This window comes from Cryptococcus neoformans, chromosome 14, assembly GCF_000149385.1.
Source record: "Cryptococcus neoformans var. neoformans B-3501A chromosome 14, whole genome shotgun sequence".
NCBI lineage: Eukaryota > Fungi > Basidiomycota > Tremellomycetes > Tremellales > Cryptococcaceae > Cryptococcus > Cryptococcus deneoformans.
Window position 1 is genome coordinate 182,685 of NC_009190.1, and position 27,229 is coordinate 209,913.

General features: G+C 48.3%; 10 protein-coding genes and 1 non-coding gene across 12 annotated transcripts; 6 read left to right on the plus strand and 5 right to left on the minus strand.

The window, feature by feature from the left end:
• Positions 1–489: 489 nt before the first annotated feature.
• On the plus strand, positions 490–2,591 carry CNBN0530 (hypothetical protein; the record flags this gene model as incomplete). The annotated part of the gene is made up of 11 exons (XM_766779.1): positions 490–629; positions 680–723; positions 817–1,002; positions 1,053–1,215; positions 1,265–1,358; positions 1,405–1,693; positions 1,751–1,863; positions 1,911–2,005; positions 2,074–2,177; positions 2,236–2,282; positions 2,337–2,591. 11 exons carry the CDS (start codon positions 490–492, stop codon positions 2,589–2,591), a joined length of 1,530 nt encoding a protein of 509 aa, XP_771872.1.
• Positions 2,592–5,028: 2,437 nt separating this feature from the next.
• On the plus strand, positions 5,029–7,361 carry CNBN0540 (hypothetical protein; the record flags this gene model as incomplete). The annotated part of the gene is made up of 3 exons (XM_766780.1): positions 5,029–5,253; positions 5,324–5,491; positions 5,541–7,361. 3 exons carry the CDS (start codon positions 5,029–5,031, stop codon positions 7,359–7,361), a joined length of 2,214 nt encoding a protein of 737 aa, XP_771873.1.
• Positions 7,362–7,895: 534 nt separating this feature from the next.
• Positions 7,896–8,339, minus strand: CNBN0550 (hypothetical protein; the record flags this gene model as incomplete). Its single annotated transcript, XM_766781.1, has 2 exons — positions 7,896–8,110; positions 8,216–8,339. The coding sequence occupies 2 exons, from the start codon at positions 8,337–8,339 to the stop codon at positions 7,896–7,898; spliced, it is 339 nt and encodes a 112-aa protein (XP_771874.1).
• A 437-nt stretch (positions 8,340–8,776) lies between these two features.
• On the minus strand, positions 8,777–10,839 carry CNBN0560 (hypothetical protein; the record flags this gene model as incomplete). Its single annotated transcript, XM_766782.1, has 12 exons — positions 8,777–8,887; positions 8,946–9,064; positions 9,121–9,191; positions 9,244–9,523; positions 9,577–9,620; positions 9,676–9,888; positions 9,945–10,221; positions 10,276–10,313; positions 10,370–10,473; positions 10,525–10,547; positions 10,597–10,621; positions 10,678–10,839. The coding sequence occupies 12 exons, from the start codon at positions 10,837–10,839 to the stop codon at positions 8,777–8,779; spliced, it is 1,467 nt and encodes a 488-aa protein (XP_771875.1).
• A 615-nt stretch (positions 10,840–11,454) lies between these two features.
• CNBN0570 (hypothetical protein) lies at positions 11,455–13,026 on the plus strand (the record flags this gene model as incomplete). Its single annotated transcript, XM_766783.1, has 8 exons — positions 11,455–11,688; positions 11,751–11,876; positions 11,935–12,057; positions 12,114–12,304; positions 12,361–12,500; positions 12,556–12,594; positions 12,648–12,743; positions 12,800–13,026. 8 exons carry the CDS (start codon positions 11,455–11,457, stop codon positions 13,024–13,026), a joined length of 1,176 nt encoding a protein of 391 aa, XP_771876.1.
• Positions 13,027–13,594: 568 nt separating this feature from the next.
• On the minus strand, positions 13,595–14,557 carry CNBN0580 (hypothetical protein; the record flags this gene model as incomplete). The annotated part of the gene is made up of 5 exons (XM_766784.1): positions 13,595–13,816; positions 13,878–14,053; positions 14,107–14,276; positions 14,322–14,416; positions 14,465–14,557. The coding sequence occupies 5 exons, from the start codon at positions 14,555–14,557 to the stop codon at positions 13,595–13,597; spliced, it is 756 nt and encodes a 251-aa protein (XP_771877.1).
• A 1,519-nt stretch (positions 14,558–16,076) lies between these two features.
• CNBNt020 lies at positions 16,077–16,147 on the plus strand. The gene has a single exon. It is a non-coding gene; the product is annotated as a tRNA-Gly (tRNA).
• A 474-nt stretch (positions 16,148–16,621) lies between these two features.
• CNBN0590 (hypothetical protein) lies at positions 16,622–20,028 on the minus strand (the record flags this gene model as incomplete). The annotated part of the gene is made up of 4 exons (XM_766785.1): positions 16,622–18,536; positions 18,620–19,571; positions 19,621–19,778; positions 19,829–20,028. 4 exons carry the CDS (start codon positions 20,026–20,028, stop codon positions 16,622–16,624), a joined length of 3,225 nt encoding a protein of 1,074 aa, XP_771878.1.
• Positions 20,029–20,591: 563 nt separating this feature from the next.
• On the minus strand, positions 20,592–20,921 carry CNBN0600 (hypothetical protein; the record flags this gene model as incomplete). Its single annotated transcript, XM_766786.1, has 3 exons — positions 20,592–20,622; positions 20,679–20,752; positions 20,808–20,921. 3 exons carry the CDS (start codon positions 20,919–20,921, stop codon positions 20,592–20,594), a joined length of 219 nt encoding a protein of 72 aa, XP_771879.1.
• A 1,222-nt stretch (positions 20,922–22,143) lies between these two features.
• CNBN0610 (hypothetical protein) lies at positions 22,144–23,964 on the plus strand (the record flags this gene model as incomplete). 2 transcript variants are annotated; one of them, XM_766787.1, is made up of 10 exons in its annotated part: positions 22,144–22,310; positions 22,376–22,440; positions 22,510–22,566; positions 22,630–22,786; positions 22,863–22,936; positions 23,012–23,171; positions 23,253–23,334; positions 23,404–23,533; positions 23,649–23,781; positions 23,868–23,964. In XM_766787.1, the coding sequence occupies 10 exons, from the start codon at positions 22,144–22,146 to the stop codon at positions 23,962–23,964; spliced, it is 1,122 nt and encodes a 373-aa protein (XP_771880.1). The 2 variants fall into 2 exon arrangements, with proteins under 2 accessions (XP_771880.1, XP_771881.1); XM_766788.1 differs by lacking the exon at positions 22,144–22,310 and having other exon boundaries at positions 22,347–22,440.
• Positions 23,965–25,156: 1,192 nt separating this feature from the next.
• Positions 25,157–27,125, plus strand: CNBN0620 (hypothetical protein; the record flags this gene model as incomplete). The annotated part of the gene is made up of 3 exons (XM_766789.1): positions 25,157–25,171; positions 25,242–25,757; positions 25,824–27,125. The coding sequence occupies 3 exons, from the start codon at positions 25,157–25,159 to the stop codon at positions 27,123–27,125; spliced, it is 1,833 nt and encodes a 610-aa protein (XP_771882.1).
• Positions 27,126–27,229: the final 104 nt, after the last annotated feature.

A 27,229-nucleotide genomic window follows, 5' to 3' on the forward strand; every position in this document is an offset into this window, starting at 1 on the left:
TGTTCTGAGACATGAGTCTCTGTCCTGTCCGGAGGACAACTAGTGTCCCGATCTCAGTGCGTTCAGTTGTCCTATCTCGAACGTGCACGATGATCAGTCTTTCTTGATAACCTGGACATCGCTGTGGACAGACATTAATAAGGAAGGAGAAAGAGTGCAATCATTGTCTTAAGTACAGGAGAGGTATGAAACGTCAAACAGTGAGTTGCTATTCTTGCATCGACAGTCGAGGACGTGAAGAGATGAGGACCACACGGTCACCTCAACAACAGCCCACGCGCCATCCATTGTTGCTTTCAACGATCGAACCATCATGAGACAAATGAGATAATACGATATCTTGGCTACAGTTATCATGTCCTGCGACTTTTAAAGGCCATGTCGACTGATGCGTCTTACAGCCACAGATCCTAATTCATCCTTTCGATGTCTAGCTTGGTTCACATTCCTTCGCGGGCAAGAAGTACCAGTAGTCTAACTTCTACCTCCATGTCTATTTTCCCTGCAGAACTTTCTGTACAATGTTCGGGTGAAAGCGATTCGCTTCTCCAATCAGAGTCCATCCAAGCAGAGGAATCTAAACTCAATACTTGGGCTCTGGCCTGTTTATTGCTGCAACATCTTTCCAAGTGAGGGTCCATTGTCTCGGACTTCGAACACGACAAGCTGACCGACGCAGTACCTTCAATACCGGATTATACCAATTTGCGATATTCCTTTTCTGTAGGTATTGCTTTAATAGCTTGTAGAAGCGTTACGACACGAAAGGCGGCAAAGAGGAGCTGTCATGAACCGTAAATGCTGACGTGGTTGCAGTGATTGAGGTCTATGCAAACACACTGGTCCCTGCTTCTTTGGTTGGCCTTTTCTCCACGCTTTCGGGTCTGGTGTTTTCTGGATGGGTTGGGGGTCTAGTCGACCGTATGCCACGCTTGAAATTTATCAGATTCACCATAGGAGGCGAAAAGATTTTCATTGCTTGCAACTATGCTCTTTTCATAAGTGTGTTTCCTGTGCATGATATTTTTTATAATGCCTGATTATGTTTGTAGTTTTGTTCGGTCCGTTACGGAGCGTCGCTCAACCAGCGTTCCACGGTCAAGCCAAGTGGACCGATGTTTTGGCGGTTTGGAGCATTTTACTATTCACCATTGGCTTCTCAATTGGAATCAATCTGGCCAATAGCGGAGTCACAGTAGCTATCGAGCGAGACTGGTAAGAAAAGCCATCTTCGACATCGAAACCTTTCTGACCAGTGGTATAGGGTTACCACCATAGCACATGGTGAACCCAACCATCTTACTCTTCTCAACACATACATGAGGCGAATAGACCTGTTCAGCAAATTAATGGCTCCTGTAAGTCTCATTGTCTTTCTCAGATACACGTGCTCAGCTCGATTAGCTCTTTGTATCCCTGTTGACTGCAATTTGGAATTACTCCATGGCGACTTTCATACTCTTAGTCATGTCTTTGAGCAGCTTCGTCACCGAATTCATGTGGACAGAAGTTGTTTACAAACGATTCCCAATACTATCAGAGGATGAAGAAATAAGAAAGGGCAATAGTACTCCATCAATGGGCGAGCATCAATTTGAGGGAAATCGAGTTTCTTCTGTGAAGTTATTCAAGCAATGGCTAAAGAGAGAAAGGGACGACTGGATTGAGTTTTACCACTTACCTATCTTTGCAAGTGAGTGGTCACGATACACTGTCCAACGACCTCGTTTGCTAACCCTGGACATCTCAGGTTCAATCTCCATGAGCACCATTTATCTCACCACACTTTCATATGATGGTACTTTCATCTCCTACGTCAAAGCCGCTAGAGGATGGAACGATATGTTCATTGCCCTGATGAGGGTGGGTTCAAATATTCGACTAGATAACAATGACTGATCCCAAGTTAGGGCTTGTGCGTTGTTACTGGGTTGGTTGGAACTTGGGTGATGCCGCGGCTTGAGAAGAAGATTGGCCTTGAAAGGGCAGGTGCCTGGTCCATCTGGTAAGAGTATATAAACACAACTCCTTTGCATACGTTTCGGGACTTACCAGGCTCGTTCACACGAATAGGTTCGAGATATGTTGTCTTTTCCCGGTTTTGATATCATTCTTTGCTGGGGCAGGCAAGTATGGCGAGCACGGACCTGCGTGGAATTCTCTCGTTCTCTTCGGAGGTGAATAATTACACGTCTGAATCAGACTTCGCGCACGTATTGATTTTTCTTCCTTCAGGAATCGCCTTATCCCGTATAGGTCTATGGTCATTTGACCTTTGCCAGGTGAATCATTCTATTCAATTTTTGAGTAATCATTCTAATCGTTCTTCTTTATAGCTCAAAGAGCTCCAACTCGCACTTGATGATCATCCCCGCCGTAATCGCCTAACAGCCCTCCAAATTTCTTTACAAAACCTTTTCCATCTTCTTAAGTATGCGGTAACCCTCTCTGCTTCGACTCCTAAAGAGTTCAAGTGGACTGCTTTGGTTAGTTTCGGCGCTTTGCTCGTCGGCGGATGTTCGTACACCATCTATCTTCGAGGTGTCCGAGGACATTTGATACATTTTGATTGGTGCAGAAAGATAATGTAGAATTGGGGGAGTTTGTTTAGATGGCTGTTGTCATACTGAGGGTTGAAGGCTGAAGGCGGGAGGAACCTTCTTATGGTGATTGTAGATTGTAGACTTTTTGCTCATAAGGATATGGATAACAGCACTCGTTGTCTGATAACATCAAGACTGCTGCCCGTCTTACATGCTACTGATGAAGATACATGACATATGGCCAATCCTCTATGAACAAATTATAAATACTACCAGCTAAATCATCAAACGAAGGTTCTCGAGTCCTCAACGAATAAGAAGAAGAAACAGGTCTACCCTAAATTAAGTTCCACGCCAACGCATCCCCGTCAGGTGCGTGAGCACTAGACGAGATTTACTGCTTAGATGCACTTATAGCGTATCTTCTTAACCTGCAATAATCGCCTGTACTGCTGCGTGCTGTCTTCTGCATGCGTCTTCCAAAAAAGTCTGGTTGCCCCTCCTTAACATACCGGTCCAGGTAATTTACCCCTCCTTTTTCCGGAGGGAAGATATGGAGGATATGGAGGCGATCGTTGGTGGCGTAGTAGTCACTGTTGGTGCGTAATCGGCGGATGGCGGAGACAGATTGACTTGACGATTGACCTGATCTAAGGAGCCTGTTCCTGGTGACTCGCCACCACATCAATTCATTCTTTTTTCTCCTTCATTCCTGAAAGAGGGGCTTGATGCATGGAAGAAGAAACTCTTTCCATCGTGGCTCCTGGCTGGCTGCTGCTCATTCTATTTTCAGCAACAGCAGAAGCGGAGATTGGCCAATGTCCAGAGACCGGGACTTACTTCGGAAAATTAGGGTTCGCACTTACTTCACTCTACAAATTCAGTTCCCATTTTTCGGAACTGGGCTCTAAAGCTTGCGGATCCTCCTGCGGACGAAGTGCGGTTTCAACCGATTATGTCATTTTTACGCCCCATAAGAATTGATAATGGTCCCAGGCCAGAGCTAAAATAAACGTTAATAACCGGATTTTCTACTTAGATCCCTTCTTCACAGTTGACTTTTTCTCCGCTTTCCGGAAGAAAAGGAGCCAGAAAGCGGCATTGGCTGTAGCCCCACACCGCCCCCAGCTCCCACGCGTAGGCAAGTGGAAAATCATCAAGACAAATAAATGCACTTTTCTAATGAAAAGTGTAGTAAAGTTGGCTTGTTCTTTATTTCAATCTAATACGACAAGGCAAAGCGACCAACAACAATCGAAAACGTTAGAGAGTACAGCTCGCAAGTTCTCAAGGCCGCAAGGAGTGGATAAGCAAGGCATTTCTATTATGTAAGTCCGTGTTTTTTTATTATGTTGCGGCTTGGCGGCGAGATGTGTGCCCGGGGCCCTGGCCGTATCTTTCTTCCATTTATCGGCATCCGCATCAGCACATCACTTTTTGTGCCTTCATACTCTCGTACACCAGAACTAGCTGCGTTCTGTTCTTTATGGAGGGATCCGTGGCAGCCTCTTTTGCATAATACATGTATGAAGGGAAGGTGCGGGTCCTCATATGGCGGCGAACAGGATGATCGACTAGCGCGCGAGGTATGGGTGGCTGAGGGCAAATTTGCACCACGCAAAAAGGGCAAGGAGTTCTGTTGGTCGATGAGTCGCGGCGATGACACGTTCTTGCATCGTGCATGACTGCATACCATCCGCATACCAGGGCTATTGCTTCATGCGTAAAGAATTGGGGATGAGACATGCATGCAGAAAGAAAAGATGAGTGGCAAGACGAGATGGAACGAGGGAGGAGGATTATGCGCAGCATGATAAGGCTCGTTAGGACTGTCTAATTTAACCGACTGTCCCTTATTAACTGTCAGTTATTGGAAACGTCCTGTCAGCTTTTCACGTTTGTATGCTTTTCTACGTCTTGGCACTGCCCTGTGTTATTTTCTTGAGAGTCACTTCAGCCACTCCGGTGGTCAGTCACCTGCTCACCAAGCCTTCTTGTCCTTTAAAACCTTAGTCCGTATCTTTTTCTTGCCAAGTGCCGTTGCCGCGACTCGAGATCCCCGCCCCCGCTGTGCCCCGTCTACGTATCTCATAACTTCCTTGCTTCCTTTCGCCGATATTGCCCTCACTTGCCTTTCCATCGTCATTCCCTCGCTTTTCACCATCTCCGTCTTCTTTCACGACATCCAAAGCATAGCGCTGACATCTAGCAGTCTGGCAGTCCTCAGCACTTCATTTTCACATTTTCACATTCGGCCGCGTCGCCGACTTTTATCTTCTTTTTTTCATCACTGCCTAGGGGATAATCATCTCTGCTTGGTGAAACGTCCTCCTTCCTTCAAAAATCCCATCAACCCTCCTTTCGGGCCACATAGACTACCTCTGTGACCGATATCTAGCGACGGAGTTCATTCGCAGCTCTACACATCCAACAACAACCTTTAATTCCTTATCTTTACTCCATCCTGCTGTATTCGACTACAGCCATGTCATCCACAGACAACAACTCTCCCAATAGTGGAAACACAAGTGAAAATACCCTTAACAACCTCCCTGCGCCTATCCCCGACCCCATCACCGGTCGCTTAGATCCCAATGACCCCACAGTCAAGGCGTTGACGGAGGCGGCGTTGAATATGGATAAGAGCAAGATTCCCCGACCATACAAATGTCCTCTATGTGATCGAGCATTCTACAGGCTAGAACATCAGGTGAGTTGACCATTTCGACACCTGAAGGAGCCATGGGGGAAAAGGTAGAGTTACTGATTGTTCAATGTAGACTCGGCATATCCGAACGCACACGGGTGAAAAACCCCACGCGTGCACGCATCCTGGCTGTGATAAGAGATTCTCACGTTCCGACGAGTTGACAAGACATGCGAGAATCCACTTGCCAACAGCAAACGAGAATGGGTCCAAAGGAAAACACAAGTATCATGATGACGAGGTGAGCAAATTCCATATCTGACAAATGGGAACTGCGTTGACGTAGACAGAATGACAACGACGACCACCGATCCCACAGCCTTCCTCATCTCGGTCCTTCATATAACATGGATGTCGACCGTTCAAGCTACCCATATAACCTCCATTCACTCCAGATGAGCGGTCCCAGTGGCGGCATCAGCGATATCTCTGCTCTCGCCGCGGCCGCTTCCGATCAGCTCATTGAACTTGAACGACACGAGGCATTTCGGCGAGCAGAATGGGAGTTGCGCCATCGACAAATAGCTGGTGCCAGGAAGAGCAATGGTGGAAGTCCAGTGGGGACGCCTGGAGGACCGTATGGGTTCTCAAATGAGCGCGAGAGGATGTCTTTGAGCGGTGTTCCCACACCAAACGGTGGCCAATTGGTGTATCCTGTTTCTGCTCCTCAACCCGCCACTGGCACCCTTCCAGCTGTCCCTGCGGGCACTTTGGCAGACCCAACCTACCTCGTCCCACCAACGTGCTGCCATGACGAATGTCACAAATCATATCGCAAGCGACTCAAGCTCGCAAAGCAAACGGCTGCTTGCCCCAACTGTTTAACTTTGGCTCATCCTGGTAACAACTCTAGTGGATTTGGTGGTCTTGGTGGTGCCGGGTACGGAAGCGGTGGTGGCGACAGCCATCATTCAAGTAGTTCCAATACGCCCAAGGATAGGTCGACACATAACTCATCAGAGGACTTGACCAAGTTTGCGGGTGGCGGACAGAGTCATTACAGCTTGCAACAAGCCAATTTTGCCCAGGAGCTAGCAACTCTGCAGTTCCAACACCTCCAGGCTCTTCAGCGAGCTCGTTCCGGTACCTCGGGTCACAACACTCCTCATTCTGCACCGCACTCCAATTCACAATCTCGATCACAATCTCATTCTGCTTCTCCCGCTATTCCCGTCCCTCCCAACCATCTCCGCCCTTACACTATCGATCTCCACTCACATCGTGGTGGTTTGAATTCGTCACACGTCTCTGCGGCTCCTAGTCCGGCTTCCAGTGATGACAGCGACGAAGAGCCCATGAACGAGATTATCTCTCATGGACCGTTCGATTTCACTCCCGCTACAAGCCCGGTGTTGAGTGGTATGCGTCAGATGTCTTTGTGGCAGGGCAAGGCTATCACAGCTCCACCTTCGCGAGCGACTAGCCCGGTGCACAGCATTTCTCGTAACCCTTCTCGCGCAGGTTCACCAGTCGAGGGCCACAATGCCAATTCTGGTAGGCATGGCCACACCTCTCATTCGGCCCGGGACGCGAAGAACCGCTCACATCCTTACACTCACCACTACTCTACTACTCCTAACTCTCCTCACTTTCCTGCCGTCATCAAGTCTCGCATGTCTCCACCCAAGCTCAATCGAACATTAAACGGTGTTAACAATGGCAACAAGACTGTTCAGGATATCTTGAACGGTCCTTCCATCCCTCCGCCACCTAGCGATAGGATGCTTCCCCCTCCTAACTCTTCCGGTAGCTTCACCGCAGTTCCTAGCGTCAGCTATTCTATCACTTCTCAACCGACTTCTGCTCACCAAAGCCCCAATACCTCCCGCGCCTCTTCTCCCACACACCTATCATCAAGTAACGCCGGCGGTCACAACAGCCACAGTCATATAATCCACGGCGTCCGCGCGGCGTTTGGGATGACACCAATAAGCTCGATGTCGCGGGAAGGCAAGGCTAGCGGGCAACATGTGAGCTCAAGCTACAGTCCTCCGCATAAGCTTGCACCGTTGGGGATGGGAGGTGAAGGTGTGAGGTTGCCGAGTTTGAGCAGGGGTAGTAGTCCGGTGCATTTCGACCACATAGGGATGGAGCTGGATGGGCATTCGTAGTGTCCTTTGCGGAAATGTGAGAGTGCGATGGTCGTAAAAGAGGGGGCCGTTTGTTGAGAAGGAGGGGGGGTGGGGGGGCAGGTGGGAATAAAAAGCATTTCCTTATGTGAGACAAAAACCGCAACACAAAACATAGAGATGTCTCGTCGTTACTCTTGTCAATCGGCGGTGGCTTTGACTTTTAATTCAATTTGAGAACACGAACATTGATAGATGCTTATTTATTATTTGATGTAACACATACATTACTTCGATGAACTCGTTGATTTTTGGTATCCTGGATAGATAACTAAACATGTTACATAGTCACATGTTATATAGTCACATGTCAATTGCCATATTCGACCTGTACAAAACACAAAGACCCGAGAATCTGCAAGTCATTAGAATCACGGTAGCAGTCGTCCGAAACAGATATACCATCATGCTTCTAGCAGGTATCCAAAAAGGCGGTTCCATACAACATTTCTCTAACAAAGCCCAGTAATTTAGGTCCTTTAACACAAATAAGCAGTAAACGCCGCATGTTGTCCCCTAGATGAACTCCTTCACATCACCCTTCTCCTTGTCCCAGATTCCTTCAGTCCAGTAAACATCGTCCTTGATCCTTGCCCACACTTCCTCGATAGTGTTCATGCGGAAGATCATGAGTGATCCAGCAATGGGTTTGGCGCCGGGAGGGAGGTCAGCAGAGGTCCAGAGGGGAGAATTGGCAGGCGGGAGGTAGCCTCGACCAAATTCTAGGACTCCTGGGTCAGCTTCTTTGTATTTTGCACCGGCACGGGGGACGGAGATATCTTCTCCAGAAGAAATGGAAGTGTGAGATAGAAAAACTTGTTACGCACCTAATGTACCAGCCTTCTTGTCGTCCTCGGCCCTCTTGAGATGCGTGGGTCGCACTTCGTACCGTCTGGCGAGGACGTTATTGGCGTCGGGCAAGTAGGCGTAGAACAGCTTGGAAGCTTGACGAGCTGCCATTTCCGTTGATGATGTTGGTATGGCAGAAGGAGTAGGAGACTGATTGAAGTGGAATGGACGAGTCTATATAATAGCGCACAGGAAGAAGAGACCGCAACTTGCGGGGAATCGCGAAAGAGATCGAGAACAGCGGAATCCTGGTAAAACTTGTAAATATCCTTTTCAAAGTTCAAAAGCATTTTATCGTCTGTACATCATTCTTTTACAACCGCATTTCCTACACTCAAGACTTCTCGCCCTTTCTGTTACCAGCAAATTGCCAAAAGGGGAATACAAATATCCCAAACCCATCTATAACTGTAGTGAATATGGTAACTAAATAATAACGTAACCATCATTAACAACGACTACTGCAGTGAGGCAACTAGTTTTACCTTCGTCTTTCCAATATCCCTCATTACTTTTTCACACTTAAGAAGACAATGATAATACACTGATTACAAGAAGTACATGTAGTGTGGGTTGGCATCTCCCAGCTCTGGCTGGTTGGGCGCACCTGCAGCGATGGCTTCTCTTTTCTTCTTATTGCGAGTCCAAGCAATGAACATCTGCCAACATATCAGTATTCTACTTTTCCCACTCGTACGCGTATGTAATAGGCCTCACAAGGATACAAGTGAAGCATATTGACATGATGGTCACGCCAATATCATAGTAAATACCTTTCAAGTACCGAGGAGCGGACTGAGAAGTGAAGATGAAACCGATACAAGCACCAGCCGAGTCTGATAATAGGATATATCAGCGATAGCGTACATGAGAGGGGAAAGATACAACTTACTACCGACGAGCTGAATGAACCCCATGGCAAAGGCTCTTCGGTAATGTCCAGAGAAGTTATCGGCCGCCCACCTGGTCTTTCATCAGTATCAATCTACCGTTACAAGTTTGAAGAAGTACTCACAAGACGTTCAAAGATGTCGTCGTGTACAGAGCGATGGCCGCAATGAACACTGCAGCATACCTTACTCCAACTTGAGGCGCAACAGCAAGCATGATGTAGCCGATAACACCAAAAAATAATGAGCCAGCGATAAAAGGTCCTCGAAGTTTTGTTTTATCTGACATGCGGCCACAGAAGATGAAAGCGATAGCGCCTACAGCGTATACAGGAACAGTAAGGAGCTGAGCGTCGGTGGTGGAGGTGAAACCAAGACCAGCCAAGAGACTGGGAACAAATGTCGCTGCAATCATAGGTCAGCAGGAGACGGAGATACGAGATAAACGTGGAAAGCACTAAGAGAATAAAGAGTGCTGTCGATACCAAAATGACTGATGGCACTGTATGGGTACTTGAGTGAGCAGAGGCGGGTGGTATTAATCTTAATAAGCATACCTAATGTAGAGTCGGTAGTCTTTGAGAACAGAGATGATAGCACCCCATGAAAACTCTTCGTTGTCATCGTAGGTCATCTTGTTGCGCTGCCTTCGAGCAATTAAAGTCTCTTTTTCGTGAGGTTTGAGCCATCGTGCTTCGGTGACTTCATTGGGGATTTGGAACCAAGTGATAGGAACGAGACACATGGAAATGATACCTTCAACAAGGAAACTGCAAATCGGTTATCCGTCAATGCTCGGCGGAAAGGAATATTAATGCGCACTCACAGCCATTGCCAGCCAGCCAAGTTACCCTTGATATGAGATAGACCGAAAGCCAACAGACCTCCAAAAGCGCTAGAGATGGCAGAAAATACAAATACGACCGTCTGTCGAGAAACATATTCGTCTCGGTTGTAGGTCATGGTCAAGTAAAGGGTGGTGCAGGGGATCATACCGGCTTCAAAAGCACCTAAAAGGATTCGGACGGCCAGTAGCTGGTCATAGTTTTTAATGAAGGCGCTACCAATGGTGATGGAGGCCCAACATATGGTGGTGGCAGTCACTATCAGATGTCAGGCAGGGTAAGGAAGTAATGAATAACAACTTCGACACTCACACAGATAGCGAGGCTTGATCATCTTCAACAAAACGGTCCTTGTTGGTCGAGCTGAGCATTCCGACCTGCTGACAAAGACAAGCAAGCATGTGACTTACAAAAAGGTTCAAAGACTACATAAGTAGCATAAACTACTGACGTAGCTGCACCAAACTGGTTATCAACGAGACCAAGGTCGGCAGAGAACGTTGTCAATTTCTAGAGAATAAGTCAGAAAAAGGTTGATTATCTAGTTTGACAAAGACTTGCGGCGTTACCAATGTTTGACCGATCTTCAGCCAAGTCAGCGTTCGCTCAATGTCATTCGATACTTGAGCTTACCAAGGAAAGACATCATGTATAGGGCCTAACATGAAGGTCAGATCTGTAGAGAGATATACAACAGTTATTCACACAACTTACACCGAACACGGGGATTAGGTTCCAATCAATCTTTCTCAAGATCCTCTTCTCCTCTGAATAATCAATATCCTCAATGGTAAGTTCCTCTCCAACATCGGCCACCGTGATCTTCTCATCGTACTTGACGTTCCCTTCTTCTTCGTCTGTTGGTGTACGCGACATGGCAGCGTGTGGGCTTTTATTTGTAGCAAAGGGGTGCATAGGAAGGAATGACAACGCATACTAAATTGGCCAGCCTTTTAAGTGCAAGAAGGGACAGCGAAGGCTATTGGACTCGAGATAAGGTGGGGGTTGATAGCAGATAAGGGTATAAATCTGGAGTAGATCAAATTGATCCAGTATAGTAGTTGCGATCCCGAGAACGCGAAAATGCACTTGCCCAAAAACGGTATAATTAATGGGGGTTATGGGCCAAAAATAAATAGAGCCACTGCATATAAAACATCATCATAGCAAGGATCGCATTTTATTTCCCAAGTTAAAAAGGCACTGTGGCCTATATTTTTCAGAAATCACCATCGGCAAAGTGAAGGGCGGGTTCTCGGGGAACTGAAAAGATAAGAATTGATCAGCTGGCCATTATCGCCCACATTGTTATTCCGAGCTTCCGAACATGGTATTAGTATATAGAACGCCACGGGAATTTGGTCGACATCGTATAAATGGCGAGCAGGGAATTGACTTTGCCAGACGTCACCAACTATCTGTCCACTTTATTCGTATCCGACTCCCACACTCACACTCACACTCCCAATCACATAAGCAACATTAGACACAATGTCCGCTGCTTACCAGCCTCCTTCCGCTGAAGGCAAGCCCTTCATCCCCGACTGGATTCCTCCTGCGCCTACGAAGACTGAGCAAGACTGGGCCGACCTTCACACAATCGAACTCTCTCGCCTTGACTCCGATGACCCCAAAGTCGTCGAAGAGCTTGTCGACCTTGCTAGGATTGCTATCAAGGAAGATGGTTTCCTCTATCTCAAGGACTACGGTGTCTCCCTTGATCAGGTAAGTCAGATGAGCCAGTATCGCGCCAGTCCCCATCAAAAATGCTAATCTTTCTATGTTAGCTGATGCGCCAATTCTCTATCGCGCAATATCTTCACGCCAACATCTCTCAAGAGGACAAGGCAAAGCTTCTTTGGGACCCCGAAAGTGGTCTCTTCGAGGGTTACAAGGCTCCTTTCGGCTGGAAAGTGAGCTCTCATTGGTTATCTGACCCATCGCAATGACAATGCTTACTCTGAGCTCCAGCGTGTGCCGGGACGACCAGACGGTATCTCTCAGTTCAATTTCTACACTCCCGAATACGAGGATATGGAGAAGATTCCCAAATGTGTGCAGCCGTTCATGGACGAGATCACTGCTTTCTCCACTGTGCGTTCCCATTGTATGTCTATTCTTGTCAGTTCGTTGACTTCTAGACAATGCAGTATCTCACCCAATCTGTTAATCGACGACTTTTGAAACTGCTTTCCAAGGTCCTTGAACTCCCCGATGACTACCTTTGGCAGAACGTTCAATCCACAGGTGGCCCTGTAGCTGAAGGTTACTTCCGTCACGCTCTTTTCAGGCCTCCTCCTCCTGAAAGCAAGGCTCTTTCTGGTGGGATAAGGATGAATGGGTGAGACTCATCTCCTACTATACGTGATATCCGTCCACTGACAAAAATATAATCAGCCACACTGATTATGGAACTACGACTCTCCTTTTCTCTGTTCCTATCTCTTGCTTACAAATTTGGGGTCGAAATGAGAAGTGGCGCTATGTCAAGTATGAGCCTGGAGCTCTTGTCATCAATATCGGCGAGACTCTTGAGAGTAAGTCTAAGCACTCTGGTGTCAAGTCGATCGATGGCTAATGAGCACGCTCCAGTCCTTTCTGGTGGTCACTTCAAGGCCACTCGACACAGAGGTAGATTCTACCTTTCCACCAGATCTGTAACAATTGCTAACTATTGACTACAGTTTTCGAACCCCCTGCCGACCAAGTCAACGAAGAACGTCTTTCCCTCGTCCTCTTCAACGCCTCCAAGGGTCACTTGCGCATGACTCCTTGTATGGGTGAGTCATCTATCCATCCCCCATCATATACAGAGCAATGCTAATGAGCAGGACAGACTCGCCAGTTCTCCAGAAGGAAGGCTGCATTGAAGAACAAGGTGTCTACAAAGAGTTCAAGACTATCATGGATTCTGGTATTCCTGTTCCAACCAATAAACAATGGCGTGAAGCTCAGATTGCGTCGATGAGAGATGTTACTACGCCTCAGAAGGAAGTGACTGTCAATGGCAAGTTGATGTCTTACAGGGAGTTTTTCGGTGTCAAGGTTTTGTTGCCTGTGTAGACGCTCCGTGGTCGTGATATCTTGGTTTTAGACGTTGTGATTAGTATATATAGAAAAAGCTGTATTTTGGTATATGTACACAGTCACATGAATGGCAAGAGTCTTCCAATCCTGTTCCATTCTGTGTCTTTGAGCTGCGATACAAATGCGGAAAACGTTACCCATAGATTACGGCCGTTGACAGTAATGGGAGCGCTGAACACATTTATTCATCCAAACGACCTACATAAAGGTGACAATCCCTCAGTGATGTATTTTTACAACGAATATACGGCTACAAGGGATTCCAAGCACCTAATTCAACAAGTTCATATTCACTTGTTCAAGTATATCTTCTATCGACGCATTTGAAGGATCATCCTTTACAGATGCCCGTAAAATTGCAACCATATCGGAGACCTTTCTCTTTGACGATCGATCTGCCGGTAAACCCTCGGCAGCAGCTTTGGCCCAATCTTGAATGATTATGCTACCTCGATCGAGGTAATGTAACGCTCGTAACGAGCCGGTGGAACGATAAACTGATAAATGGATCATGATACAACATACTAAGGTTCCTTTGAGTAAGTTAACAGTTCAGAGCTAATGACGTAAGGAAGATAAGGTTACCTAGAGGGTAAACAGTTATGGCCCACATGTCGAGATAGAAAGGCCCAATCGGAGTTGTCATCCAGTCGATAGCCATTTCAGCTCGGAAGATAAGGTTGGACCACCGAGCGTGATTGGGTCTAAAGGTGATGTGTGCTGGAATCGGACGGAAAGGAAGCATGAATGGGCGGAGGAAAGTGAACTGAAAACCTCAAAGATTGGCAGGTAGTCCAAATGAATTACCAACAGTACATCACACTCACCTCGACGGCCACAGCCAAAAGGTTGAACAGGTCATTCGCTTGAGGAAGTTTCAACTTTGTACTGACGGCAAAGGACGGGGGCAACTCTTCAACCCACGTGTCCATATCCTTTTGCCAACATTCCAAGTTATGATTAGTAGTACGCTTCAAGTGAAAGGGGGTACTTGTCAACCTCACTACATCCAAATCGTTAACGGCGAGACTCTCGTGTAAAGCCTGTATCACCCACCAACTCGACCAAGCAACACGCTAAGCTTGCTCAGATGGTGTATCGTACTGAAACATGCAGCTCCTTCTGCTTCACTCTCATCTGCAAAATGGTCGGGGTACAAAAACGGAAGAGGTGTGTCGCAATCTTCAAGGTTGATGGTTTGAACTTGACCAAGGCGAAGTGCGAGCCTGCAGCACGTTAGTCCAAATTTGGGGTTCATCAAAATGACATGCCATTTGTCAGTTGCCAGGCATGCTCCCCAAACTCTCCATCGGCGATGCAATTGTGCAATAGGTATCGCTTTGCTTGAAACATTCCGATGTACAGCCTACCAAGCTCAGTTGACTCCTTCTAAATTGAGACTAAGTAGACCTACGAGTTCTGTGGCCATACGCAAACCTGTCCCTACTCTTTGCCACATCATGCTCATCGCCGTCGACTCTTCAAATGAATGAAGATCCTGATTCATCCCCAAAAGAATCAACACTTGGGCATTTGCCAAAGTTGTCGTTTGACTAAGCTTTGCGATCTCTCCATTATTGAGATGTTCGTGAAGCGCGGTAAGAATAGAATGTCTGATCTTGTATGGCACTTCGCGTGAGAGAGATGCCAGGGCGCAGTGGATCAGGCGAACGACGCGCGGGATAGGTGTAGGCGGAGTGGAGTTATAGTTCCATGTGTTGTAGCGTTGCCACCAATTTCCAGGAGGAAAGTTTTTGCCTGAAACGCTGGCACTGTCTGGCCTATCAACCTGGGGTGGTTGCTCGAAGGACTCCAGGACTCACCTTTCTGACGCAGATATGACAGGGAACATTGTTATGATACTCTGTAAAGCTTTGTCATTAACTGAGATGGACTGTTAGCATTATATGACAAGGTCCTTTTTTCTTCCACTAACGAGAGTCGAGGATCGTTATTGAACCCAGTTCCTCGACCAGGCGAGCATAGACGCGGCTAAAAGTGAATTCCGTTGTTCGTTTGCGCTTAGTACTTTCAAATTCCTCTCTGCCGACTAGCAAGCCGGAACCTTCGCAGTGGCCAAGTAGCGATTGCCAATGGTGATCATACCGATTTCCGAGCTCTTGCATCTGTTTTTCTAATCCATTATTGCCAATGCAGCTAGAGTGTACTAGCTGTGTAAGGCTCGATGGGCCCAGGTAGCCTGGCTCAAGACCTTGCGAACGTTCTTCTTCTTCTTCAGGTATGCCGTCTTGCGCGATCCTTTTCCTCTTGTCCTAGCAGTATAGATTATCCAGTAAGTCTTTAAGGTCGGCAGCCTGCAACAAGATAAGCCTTACTGGCAGCGCAGGCGCGACTTTGGTACACTCAAAGCCATACCGTATGCAGTGTTGGCAATCACCGTTCCCTTCTGCAACATATTCACATCTGCGAGAATATGATTCAGCAAATAATATCAACTCGAATCAATGGAAGCTCGCCTGATTCGATGGGCTCGGCAGTAGTCACAAGCTCTGAGAGTTTTCTTGCGTTTGATGGGGTGGGAAGTTGAGACTTCTGCGTTCGCTGAGTTATCTGGCATGGTAATTATCATGGACGGAAAAGAGTATGCAGCTATCAAAAGTGATTTAGCATGTTGCTATTTGATTCATAAGCCACGGTCAGCATCAGAGATAAGGCCCGAAAGAAGAACAACAAAGATAAGGCCGATCGCTCGGCGTCCTTTGCCGGGATTTCGCATCGGGGTTCCCGATGTAAGGCTGTAAGATAGCGCGTGAGAACGAATGAGACTGAACGATGTTAATTCGTTATCAACCAATTGTAATTGGGTGATGATGATGTGCAGAAAGGAATCGTATGTCCGCCTGGTGCAAGTAAGTTATCGGCTTTTGTATCAAAAAGAAACCAGCTTCAAAGCGAGGGAAGGGGCAACGAAAGGGGATTTTAAGGGCAATTGTTCGAAACAGGTTTATAAAGATATGAACATCTATTAATTAAACTAAACGCAGTTTGTAATTCAATTACCTGATACACCGTTGGTGAAACGGTATCATGCATCGTTGCCATCGATGCGGCAAGGGTTCGACTCCCTTACGGTGTATTTTTTTTTGGTTTCTGATTGTATTTGTTTTTTACCTTGAATTATGTATTAGTACAACTGCTGCATGAGCACAAAGTACATGACAGCAAAAAGAAGACAAGGTTAACCTCGTTCATGCTGCATCCGTTATACATTTGATGGAGCATTTGTTGTTGTTGGTTTCGTTGATCGTTGTATGTTTGGTTGTTGTCATCATCGTGATGATGATTACTACTACAGGCTCTACAGTAACGAATGAATAGCTACACCGCGTACCAATGCCGTCATACATCATACTTCGAGCTCACTGCATGTCATTCTGCGATTCAAAGAGGCAAAACAAGGTAAAATATACACATAAATATACATCTGGCATTAATATGCAACTTTTATAAGACGTCTACCGTCAACAAATCCCCCGGAAACAGTATCATCTTAAACGCCAATCCCTTTTTCATCGGGAACGATGGATAGCAACTCGTCAAATTCGTCCAGCTACGATAACAATGTCTCCCACGTAACTTCCCCACTTGCGACCAACTGCCTCATCGCCTCCAACGACTCCCAAGCCTTTCTCCTCGCCCTCTCACAGATCCTACATTTACATTCTCTCAACTCCCCTCTTGCCTCGTACCACGTATTTAGCAACACTCTATTTGCTCCTTCTCCCAGGTTTACCGGAAGCTGTACGCCTTGTCCACCCTGGTTCGGGTGAGCTGGGTGATCGGGATGAGGTAAGAGTCGGCAGACGGGTAAGGGGATGAATGGCGTGGAGGCGTGAGCGCGTTGCACATACCTGGCTAGACGGGCGGTGGCGCTCGTGAGAGGGGTGAGGGTGCCATCGCCGTCCCCATCGCCGTCAAGCGGGATTGAGGAGGAGCCTGAAGAGTAGGAATCCGCGGCAGACACGGTTGATGGGGATCGGGATCGGGCTGGGAAGGTAGAGAGGGAAGGGGAAGGAGAAGGGGTGACAAGCTCGACAAGCGGGGGGTTGTCAATCGTTTGAACGGATTGCGCTTGTGGGTCGTCCACATCTGACCCTTCAGGGTCCATGCTTACCAGCTTGGGATCTATGACAGTCTCCCCACCGAGGCTCATCCCTTCTTCGGGTGTGACCGGTACAGTGCCCACTGTCTCCGTTACGCTCGTCCCTCTCCGTGACATTTCTTCCGTTTCGACATCCACTTCAAGTCCCCCTCCCTCCTCCTCTTCTCCTCCGCCTCCGCCTCCCACTCTTTTCTTCATGGGCGTCGGGCTCCCAGGCAATGATGATACAGGCGCAGAACTTGCTTCTTGTACCAAATCTCCCGTCACTCTCGTCCGTTTATCCCCATAATGACCATGACCGTCTGCCAAATCGAATTTGGGACCTGGAGGGGGAGTCACTTCTTTTCGTCCTTTATCAATATGGTTGACCGCTGGAGAAGGCGGTTCTTTTCTTTTCAATCCTCCTCCGCCTCCGGCTCCTCCCCCGTCAGAGGCCACAACGGCAGCAGATGCGCTGGTATCCACGGTCAACCCAGCGGAGGTATCGTCCTGCGATAATATCTGTTTCCGGGGGGTCTGAGGAAGTTGCTCGAGTTTCCACTCGCGTTGATTAGGAGAGGTAGATGGGCGAGCACGTTTATCTGTCGGTTCCGGGAAAACATCAGTCGATTTGCGTTTCCCAAGGGTAAGCGTAAGAGGCGGGGAAGACGAAGAAGGAGGAGGAGAGAGCTGATAGTCATCAGACGGTGGGACCTCCACAGGTGTAAAGTGCACTTCCTCTTCTCCTCCCTCGACCAGTTCTACCCTCGGGGATCCTGATCTTGACGTCGGTACTTCTTCAATGGTACCCTCCAGATCCTCCTCTGTTTCCTCACCCTCATAGTCAACCTCGCCTTCGGCCTCCATCTCCTTTTGCATCTCCGCGAGCTTCATCTGATCCGCCAGCGATCTCGGCACCCACATCTGCCACGCCGTCAACCTCCCCAAAATATCCTCCACCCTCATACTCTCACACACTTCCTCCGCTTTATCGTCATCGTCATCACAATACTCTCGTACCATACTGACGATATTCTCCATTGCGGTGCTCGTTCTCGCGGAGAGCATTTCTGCAAATGTTTTATCTAGTGCGCGTAAGAGGCGGTCGGGGGGTAAGAATGGATCAAATCGGCCATCTGAAATCGGGGATGATGATGGATCGTTGGGCACGAGGGATATCAGACCCGCTGCTTCTGCACAAGCTTGGGCAGGCTCGAATGTGAATTCAATGTATCTTGAAAAGGGGTGGGCGCTGTTCAGTGCAATATCGGGGAACATGGTATGGATCACGCTTGATCGGTCGATGCAGCGGTCACGATCGTCTGTGACGATTTTGGAAACTTCGTCAGAGGGGGATACCCAAAAGGCGTAACGGATGCGGTCGCTGATGAAATCGTTGATACACCCTGCTTTGAGTTTTCCTCGGAACTGCCAAGTAAAATTTAGTTTTGGTTCTGGGTCATGAACGGGGAAAAAAGAAAAAGACTTGCCTTGTCGTTTAGTAATTCGTCTTCTTCCTCATCATCACTGCTCAAGTCATCATCCTCTAGCTCTTTCCACCAGCTTCTGTATAGCATTTCCATCTCCATCGCTTCTTCTTCCGTCTCTTTGCCCACTTGATCTTCTCCCCTCAATTCTGCTTCCCTGGCCAATCTCATTCGCTTTTGCGCTGGTGTCTCTTCCGCTGCCGTCCTCAAAAACTGGAGCTTGAGCGCCTTTTCGTGGTTTTGTAATTGCAAAGCTGTCTCGGACAGCTCTACCCAACGAGTATGATCAATCAACCACTGCTCTTCCACCGCTGCGTAGCCCATCTCGAACGCTGTACCGACGTTGAAATCGATATAATCCTTGACTTTTTCATTGTACAGCCACAGGCTCCGCTCACCCCTCATCCGGCCTCCACGAGCGCACTCATGGAGTATTAGTCGGATTTCATTCCATATCGCCGCTTTGCGGCAGTCGGGGCAGACTAACGATCGGGGGAAACGCTCCACGCCGTTTTCGTCCACGTCTCCGTGGTTGCATTGCGATAACATAAGCGAGGGGACAGCGAGTTCGCCCGGGGATGGTGTCCCGCCTTCTACGAGGGCCCCGACACGACCAGCTTGAGGCTCATTCTCGCGCATGCAACCTGAGCAGAAGTTGTTGGCGTGCTTCTCGCATGTCGGCGCCAGAGCGAACTTCGACGTGAAGGTCAGACGTTTTCGGACGGCAGGGTAGTACCCCAGCCGTGAAGGGTGGTTGAGACGGCATGCGAGGCAGGCGGAGAGCGTGCTGGACCTTGCGCGGTGGAAGAGAGTGGGGAACGACGGGGTGGAGGGTGCCAGGCGAGCAGACTGTATGTCGGATATGGCCGACGAGTGGTGTCTAGAGGGGTCTAGCAGCAGAGTGAATTCTGGCCAGAAGGAATGCGAGTCGACTATGGGTGAAATCAGCCGCGGCGATCCATCGACCAGCCGGCCACTCACCCGCGTTGCGCCACCCAGTGCAGACCATCCGCATGCGGCAGAACCATATCCTCCGGACCAGTGCGAGCGCAACCTCGCGTGCGCGCTGGTCGTGGCCGTAGTACGTCTGGAGCGTAAGGTCGAGCGGCACGGCGAGCTGCGCGTACGACAGGATGCGGCTGCACGGCGCGTCAGGTCACTGTTCGGGGCGGCGGCGGCGGCGACTTACTGGAGCACAGCCACCGGCAGCTCGCCCCAGCCCGCCTTGTCCTTTCCGCCCTTCGCCCTGGTGTCTCCGGCGTGCGGCGTCCAGTGCAGGCGGCCCTCAGGCGGGGCGGGGGGGGCGGGCGGCGGGCTGGATGTGGCCATTGGCCGGGTGGCGGGCGCGGCAGGCGCAGCCACGGACACGCGGCGAGGGGGGACTGCCATGGCGGGTGTCTGCTGCGGCGGCTGGGAAAGGGCAGGTCGAGGTGAACGAGGCCCGAGCGAGGCATATTATCTCGTCTCGTACTAACAACAGGCAGCCAATCTCATGACGTAACTAGTTGGGAGGGGGCATTACGTAATTTGAACCAGTGGTTACTCAGCGGTTGAACGAATAATGGTTTATTATACTGGTACCAACGCTTAGCTCTCCGTCTAACCAGAGTCAAGGGGAAAGCAGTTCAGTACCAGGCTACTATGGACCTATATACATTTCTACGCTCGCCACTACAAGCTAAATGTTATCTAGGTTTCCACCCTGCTAATCTATAAGCACATCACAGACGTCTGACTTGATGGTTATCCTTTCTGCTCGACCTCGGACAGACCACCGACTTCCAACTGTGCTTCGTACTCGGAGCTAGAGAGGTTTACCAATTGATTGTACATTGCACGTCTTCCCTTCGACTCCTTCCGCTCCGCCTTCGTCGTCTCCTTCTATGTTCAACACGTTTTGCCCCTGCCACTTCCGCAAGCTTTTTTCTCTGCCGCCTTCAACTTCCCGTTCGTCACTTGGTACTTCTTCTCCATCCATCTTCGCTACAGCAAGCACAGATCAGTCTACAGAGTCATTATCTTTCTGGATGGTGACATACCCAGATTCGTCAGGTGGAACTCGTTCATAATGGCCTGCGCCACCATTCTTTGCTTTCCACTCATCCGAGCATGCCTTATGATAGTATGGTCAGTCAGCGACGGTGCATGAGTAGAAACCAGGAGCTCACGCTGTCTCCCTCGACCACAGCCTCATGTCCCCCCTCGTTATCCTCCTTGTGCTCTGCGTACTCGATGTAGGTCTTGTACAGAAAACTGGGCGGCCAAACCTTGGCAAAAGTCATTCTTGGCAGCTGTGGAAGGGTCTAGAGTGACTGAGATTGTCGTCGGTGGCGAGAATGTGGTCGCTAATCACCGGCTTGCAAATCTCTTTCGACACGGGGTCCAGAAACAGGCTGGACACTTTGCGGAGAGCTCTTTTCAGGAGGATCAGTCGCCAAGGTGCTGGTGTCGGAGATAGGTATCGAACAAGTCTGTCTGATGATCTTCCGTTTGTTGGGCCGCACAGTCATTGCGCGATGTTGGTCCTGCGCTTTCTTGGGCTTGCTCTTTTGCGCTTGCTCCCGAACGAACTGATTTACAGTCTCGGTCCATGAATCCTCCCGTGCCTCCATCTCCTCTTCGGTCTGGGAGGGGAACGAGGGACCAGGATCCATATCCATATCTTTCCATTTCGGATCTATTCTGGACGCCGTTGTCACCGTCGACCGTCGATATGGAGTCGTTTTGGCCTTGTTGGGCAAAAGAGGCTGCTCAAGAGACACAGCGTAAGCAGCCGATTGTGATTCACGTTCTCGATCTATGCGGTCCTCTTCTTCCAGCTCATAAAGAACAGCATCTTTCCCCCTCAGGCGTTTGGCAGCAGGGTCACAGCCATCAGAGAGGACGCGTCTATAATTCGACGAACCCGACCCATACGACTTTTTCTTTCTCGTTGCGGGTCTGACCTGTTATCTTGATGAGTTTGGGCATATCTTGAGGTCCGGAGGGTTTAATGGGAAGTTTTGACTGTCGGATGGAAGGGGCGTAAGGCTGGCAACAGGGCTGTGGATAATAGTATGCATATTAGGCAATAATGAGCTTGGAATGAAAAGTCCCGTCGGGACAGAGACGCATCGGGTGTTGTGGCTGGAGTGATGGTAATGAGGGATTAGTACTGGGTTATAATAACTGTATGTATTAGGAATTTGCTATGCATTTGTTGTCTGTCAAAATAATCTTTTACCATGGTAAAAGCCGCGTTTTGGAAGCCGTAAGTGACTTCAGAGGCCCTATAATTGACTCCATTTTATGGTACCACGCAGGGAGGTAGCTTTTATTTTTATAAGATTGACAGGGGGTGCACACCTCGCACACGCGGGCAGAGGCCGACGCGTCAGATTCCCACGGTCACACCCCATGTCCGACGCGAGTTGGCGATTTGGTCTTCCTTGACTTTTATACATACGCAGATTCTTCATCCTCCATTCATCATCTCCAAGCGCCCAACAACAGCACACACCGGGAATGGCAGAACCAATGGACATAGACACGCCTACTTCCGGCCCAGCTTCCGGCGCCCAACCTCGAAACGCGATGGCGGCGCTCATGGCGAACGCGAAGGGAAAAGGCAAGGAGATTGCCTCCCCAGCTGCGGATGGAAAGGCCGTGGATGACAAAGAGGGTCTTCCTTGGTATGTCCTTCTCTCCTCATTTCTCAGGCTTTTGGGATGTTGATGCTCGTTGGATGGGATGATAGGGTGGAGAAGTACAGACCTGTTTCGCTTGACGACGTTGTCTCACACAAGGATATTACCAGTACCAGTATGCCTTTTTTTGCTGGCAACATCTGTGATTTTGCCCGAGAATATTGCTAATGTATCACTCTTAAAGTCGAAAAGTTTATCGAAGCCGGACGATTACCGCATCTCTTGTTATACGGACCCCCAGGTACGTTCCCTTGTCTCTCTTTCTCTACATTCCAGCTTTGTACTCACAGTTACTTTATTATAGGTACTGGTAAAACATCGACCGTCCTCGCCCTTGCCCGTCGGCTATATGGACCTGCGTACAGGAAACATATCCTCGAGTTGAACGCTTCAGATGATCGAGGGATTGATGTGGTGCGAGAGCAGATTAAGAATTTCGCAATGACCAAGGTGCTATTCTCGTATGTCCTGACAGTCTTCTGGAAACGCCAAAAAATATAATACAAAGAATGCTGATGATGGTCTGGGGTTTTACAGAAAAGGTTTCAAGCTGGTCATTTTAGATGAAGCGGATATGATGACACAAGCAGCTCAATCTGCACTTCGTCGAGGTTGGTATCTTTTCTTGTCAAAGCCTATTTTGAAACAGCTTTCGCTAACACGCGAATTCATTTTTTTTAAACTAGTGATCGAACAGCACACTAAGAATGTGCGATTCTGTATCCTCTGCAACTATGTCAACAAAATCACCCCTGCTATCCAATCTCGATGTACCAGGTTTAGGTTCTCTCCCTTGCCAGAAAAAGAAATACAAGTCAAGGTGGATGAGGTCGTGCAAAAAGAAGGGTGAGTAGAATTACTACTTTTTCAGTGGTGGAAGGATAAGCGGGAAAATAAGGAACCAGCTGATTGAGCTTGGGCTTGTAGGGTGAACCTTACGGATGATGGTCGGGATGCGCTTCTCAAATTATCTCGAGGCGATATGCGACGGGCCCTCAACGTCCTCCAGGTATGTTTCCTCCGCTCTCTGACATAGAGTATGACTAAAAAAATAAAAACAATCGATATAAATCAATAGGCATGTCACGCGGCGTACGATATAGTTGATGAAACGGCCGTTTACAACTGTACAGGTAACCCGCACCCCAGGGATATCGAGCGTGTCGTACAGAGTATGATGGCAGACGAATTCGGGACCGCTTACTCGCGTGAGTTTTGAGTTTCTAATTGTCATGGCAGGCAGACAGGGGGTGGTATTACGAATGACAAATCCTAATGCTGATGGGATGTTGAATGGGTGGACGATTATTGCAAAAATTCTAGTTATCACCTCACTTAAAATTGAAAAAGGTCTTGCGCTGCAAGATTTGATTGCAGGCGCATACGAATTCTTAGATACTGTCGAATTGCCAAAGCAAAGCAGGATATACCTGCTCGATCATCTGGGAAGTACCGAGTGAGTCTTTTTTATTATCGTATCCATCCATCGAAAAAAAGCAGGTGATTAGATAGAGTGTACGCTGACAACCCGAAAAAAAACAGGCACCGACTATCATTAGGCGGTTCGGAAAAGATGCAGCTCACAGCATTGTTGGGAGCGTTCAAAGTCGCCGTAGAACTTTCTCAGAGAAAGATTTGATTTTGTTTGTCTTTTTTATTACGCATGCCCATGCACGTCGCGTGTTTTTATATGTATGTTGCAGTGCAAAAGTACACGTACAAAGCAATTCGTCATCCATTCCTTTTCATTCTGTGATTTTTATGTGTGCCTCGCGCTTTCACATGCAGCTTTCTTGGGATATGATAGTTTCCCGGATAGCAAGCAAGTGTTACTCTCCCATTAACCTCAGCCGACACCTGTTTCAAAGGCTGACTGTTGTCAGCTGTTTTCAATCCTTTGCCAACATCAGCAGGCGCGGGGATGTAAAGACGAGTAAAAGTGATGCCCAGCATCAAGGTTGCGCAGTTATTATTGGTACGTAATGGCAGCTGTATCTTCTAGCTCTGGTCGTTGAAGCAACGACCATTTGAGTAAAAATAAAATAAAAAACAAGTGTTCGTACATGGAGCATTTCATCCATTATTCTTCGTATTGACCTATCAATACATAAATAAATATGCATGCAAGCTATATAATCAACCGATCAACCGAACAACCATGCCCCATGATAATAATAAAATAAAGAACAGTTTCGCATTAGCGGGCGTACGTAGTGTAACTATATGATTACTTACGTTTCCAAGACATGGATGTCGATGACTTTTATACATATATCCGCGCTCCTGACTCTTATAAGAAGAGAAAAGAGACCGTCCGCATAAAAAAGAAAGAGCAAAAAGACTGACGTCATTTTTTTCAGCCTAACCGTGGGTCGTGTGGTGTCGCTCGTGTGAAGTCAGAGGGACATTTGACGCAAAATGTATCATGCATCGAGGGTAAGTGGAGATGAAGATAAATGTCAGTCTTGGATGCATTACCATATTCCCATCTCGCATTATCCTTGCAACCAACAGTTGACAAACACACTTTTGCGCCTCTCTCGCGCAATTTCCAGCAATCTCAGCTTTTTTACGCCCGGCTTATCCGCAGGTGTCGAGTCGAGTCTGTATTCTCCCGGACCGGGTATCTCCGGCAAAATCACTAGTCGAGTTGGGCAAGGTGGAGGCTTTTTGTTCTCCGAGCCTTCAAGGGGGGAGACCATTCGCGAGTTCATTTCTCCCTCAAAAAACATCTTCTGCTTCAGCGGATACAGCGTACGCCTCGGTACAGCGACGTCCGCACTCCCATATCCGGTACTTGCACACCTGCAGGCCGGATACTCTACAAAAGTATGGGCTCTATAAAAGTAAGTCATCCCCTCCATCCGCGTTGCCGCCCACCCGTACCCGCGCAAGACATTGACAAAGGTACACCAGAGTCACGTCCCTTTGGACGCATATAATAACATAAATCGCATTGATAGACAGAGAACGCCATGTCTGCCTGCAGCTACAGGTTTGGGGCTCATCAACAATAGTGATAAGGAAAACTTGGATGGTGGATCAACCAACGCAGAGCCGAACGCCCTTGCACTCGAACGGGAGGCGAGATCTGTACCGGCCCCGATAATCCACTTTTTCAACCATCCGTCTTTGGTCAAGCGGCAGTCGACTGAAAAAGAGTCCATTGCGCCTGCTGTCACCACCCCTCGTCCTTTATCGAATTCTCAGCTTATCAATAGTGATAGTAATAATAATAATCCGCTCGACACGCTTAATCGGGCTTACGTCAATGCCTTTGATCTTATCATGCGACATAGAAATGGTCTTGGTATTCCTGTAGGTGAAGGAGCTAGAAGCTCGGGGACGATGAATGGGAATACTGCAGACCAGATTGGTTCTGGAGAAGGCGAAAAGATTCCAGTTGGAAAAGTGGACAAGCCAGTGGATGAGGTGAGTTTAAGCTCTTCAAGCAGCTATACTTTTAGCAGAAGGACCAAGCTGACTGCAACCTGATAGGAACTCACTCCCAAATCAAACCTCACTATTCCTTCTAAACCGTCAAAACAGAAATCCATCCACGGTTCCGAAACAACCTCTCCTTCAACATCATCGCTCTGTCTTTCGCCGGCGACCTCTTACGATTCAGATTCTAGTTTGGGCCATGGAGAGTGTAGCCATGACATGCCTTTAGCGGAGAAGGAAGGTGAAGATGATAATGAGGATGAGGATGAGGAACATGCGGGGGTGAAGGGAGCGCTGGGCTTGTCAACTGGTCTTTTTGTCAGATCCAGCGGGTTGAATTTGGGCGATTCGGACGAGGAAAAGGAAGAAGAGGAAGAAGATAACATTGTCAGAGAAGACGTACATCATCAAAGAACAGCGCAACTCTCTGATTTTGCTTCCTGTCTTTTCACCGTCCACAGCTCGGAGAGCGAAGACGAAGATTTACCTTACGAATCCGACCGTGATGATCAAGACGATGTCGACTCAGTAGCATCCTCCTCTTCCTCCTCGTCGTCCTCCTCCAATCGCCGTCGCCCAAACTACTCTTCCATTCACCACAGTGTTTTCGTATCCCAGTCACATGAATCATCCGACTCTGACTCTGCTTCCGACATGGATGCAGACTCGGATCCGGAAGATGGTAATACTGGACACATACGGGATGACGACGCACTGTACCTCCCCGAAAGTCCCTGGCTCATCCAATCTCCCGTTCCCGTGATACCTAAAGGGAACAGTAGCCCATTAAAAAGCTCTCGGTCGACTTCGCCACTACCTTCAAGGACGATAGCCTCTCCTTTGAGTTCAATATCATCCTTTCCACAATCACAACACCGAATATCTACTCTTCCATCCCAGCCCCAACCCCAGCCCCAACCCCAGCCCCAACCCCAGTTCCAACCACAGCCTCAGCACCATCATTATCACCAAACCCCTCCAAACCATATTCAACCCCCACCATCCCCCCATCCCGTCCAGCGATACATCCTCACCGAAGCACCCGCTCTTCCCGTGTACGAGCGATATCGACCCATCCCAATCCGCGTACCCGTCCTGCCCTGTCCGTACTCGTATTCAAATATGATAATGTACAGTTGTTATTCTTATACCGCTGGCGGACCTTTGGGCGGTGATCAGAGTGAGGTTCAACCTCAAGAGCAAGTCTTTGGGCAGGGAAAGAGGGAGATTAATGAGCAGGAGAGGTTGGATGAAGAGTGGGCGAGAAAAGAAGAAAGGAAATTACGAGAAGAGGAAGAGGAGAGATTGAGAATTCGGCGGTATGCGGCAGAGTATAGTTCGCCGAGGTTGTATTAGCATCGCTCTTTCGAGTATCATCTATTTGAGAGACGTAGTCACGTCGCGCCAGACTGGCGTTCGAAAACATTGTTGTTGTCGTTTATTGCATGCAATACTATCAT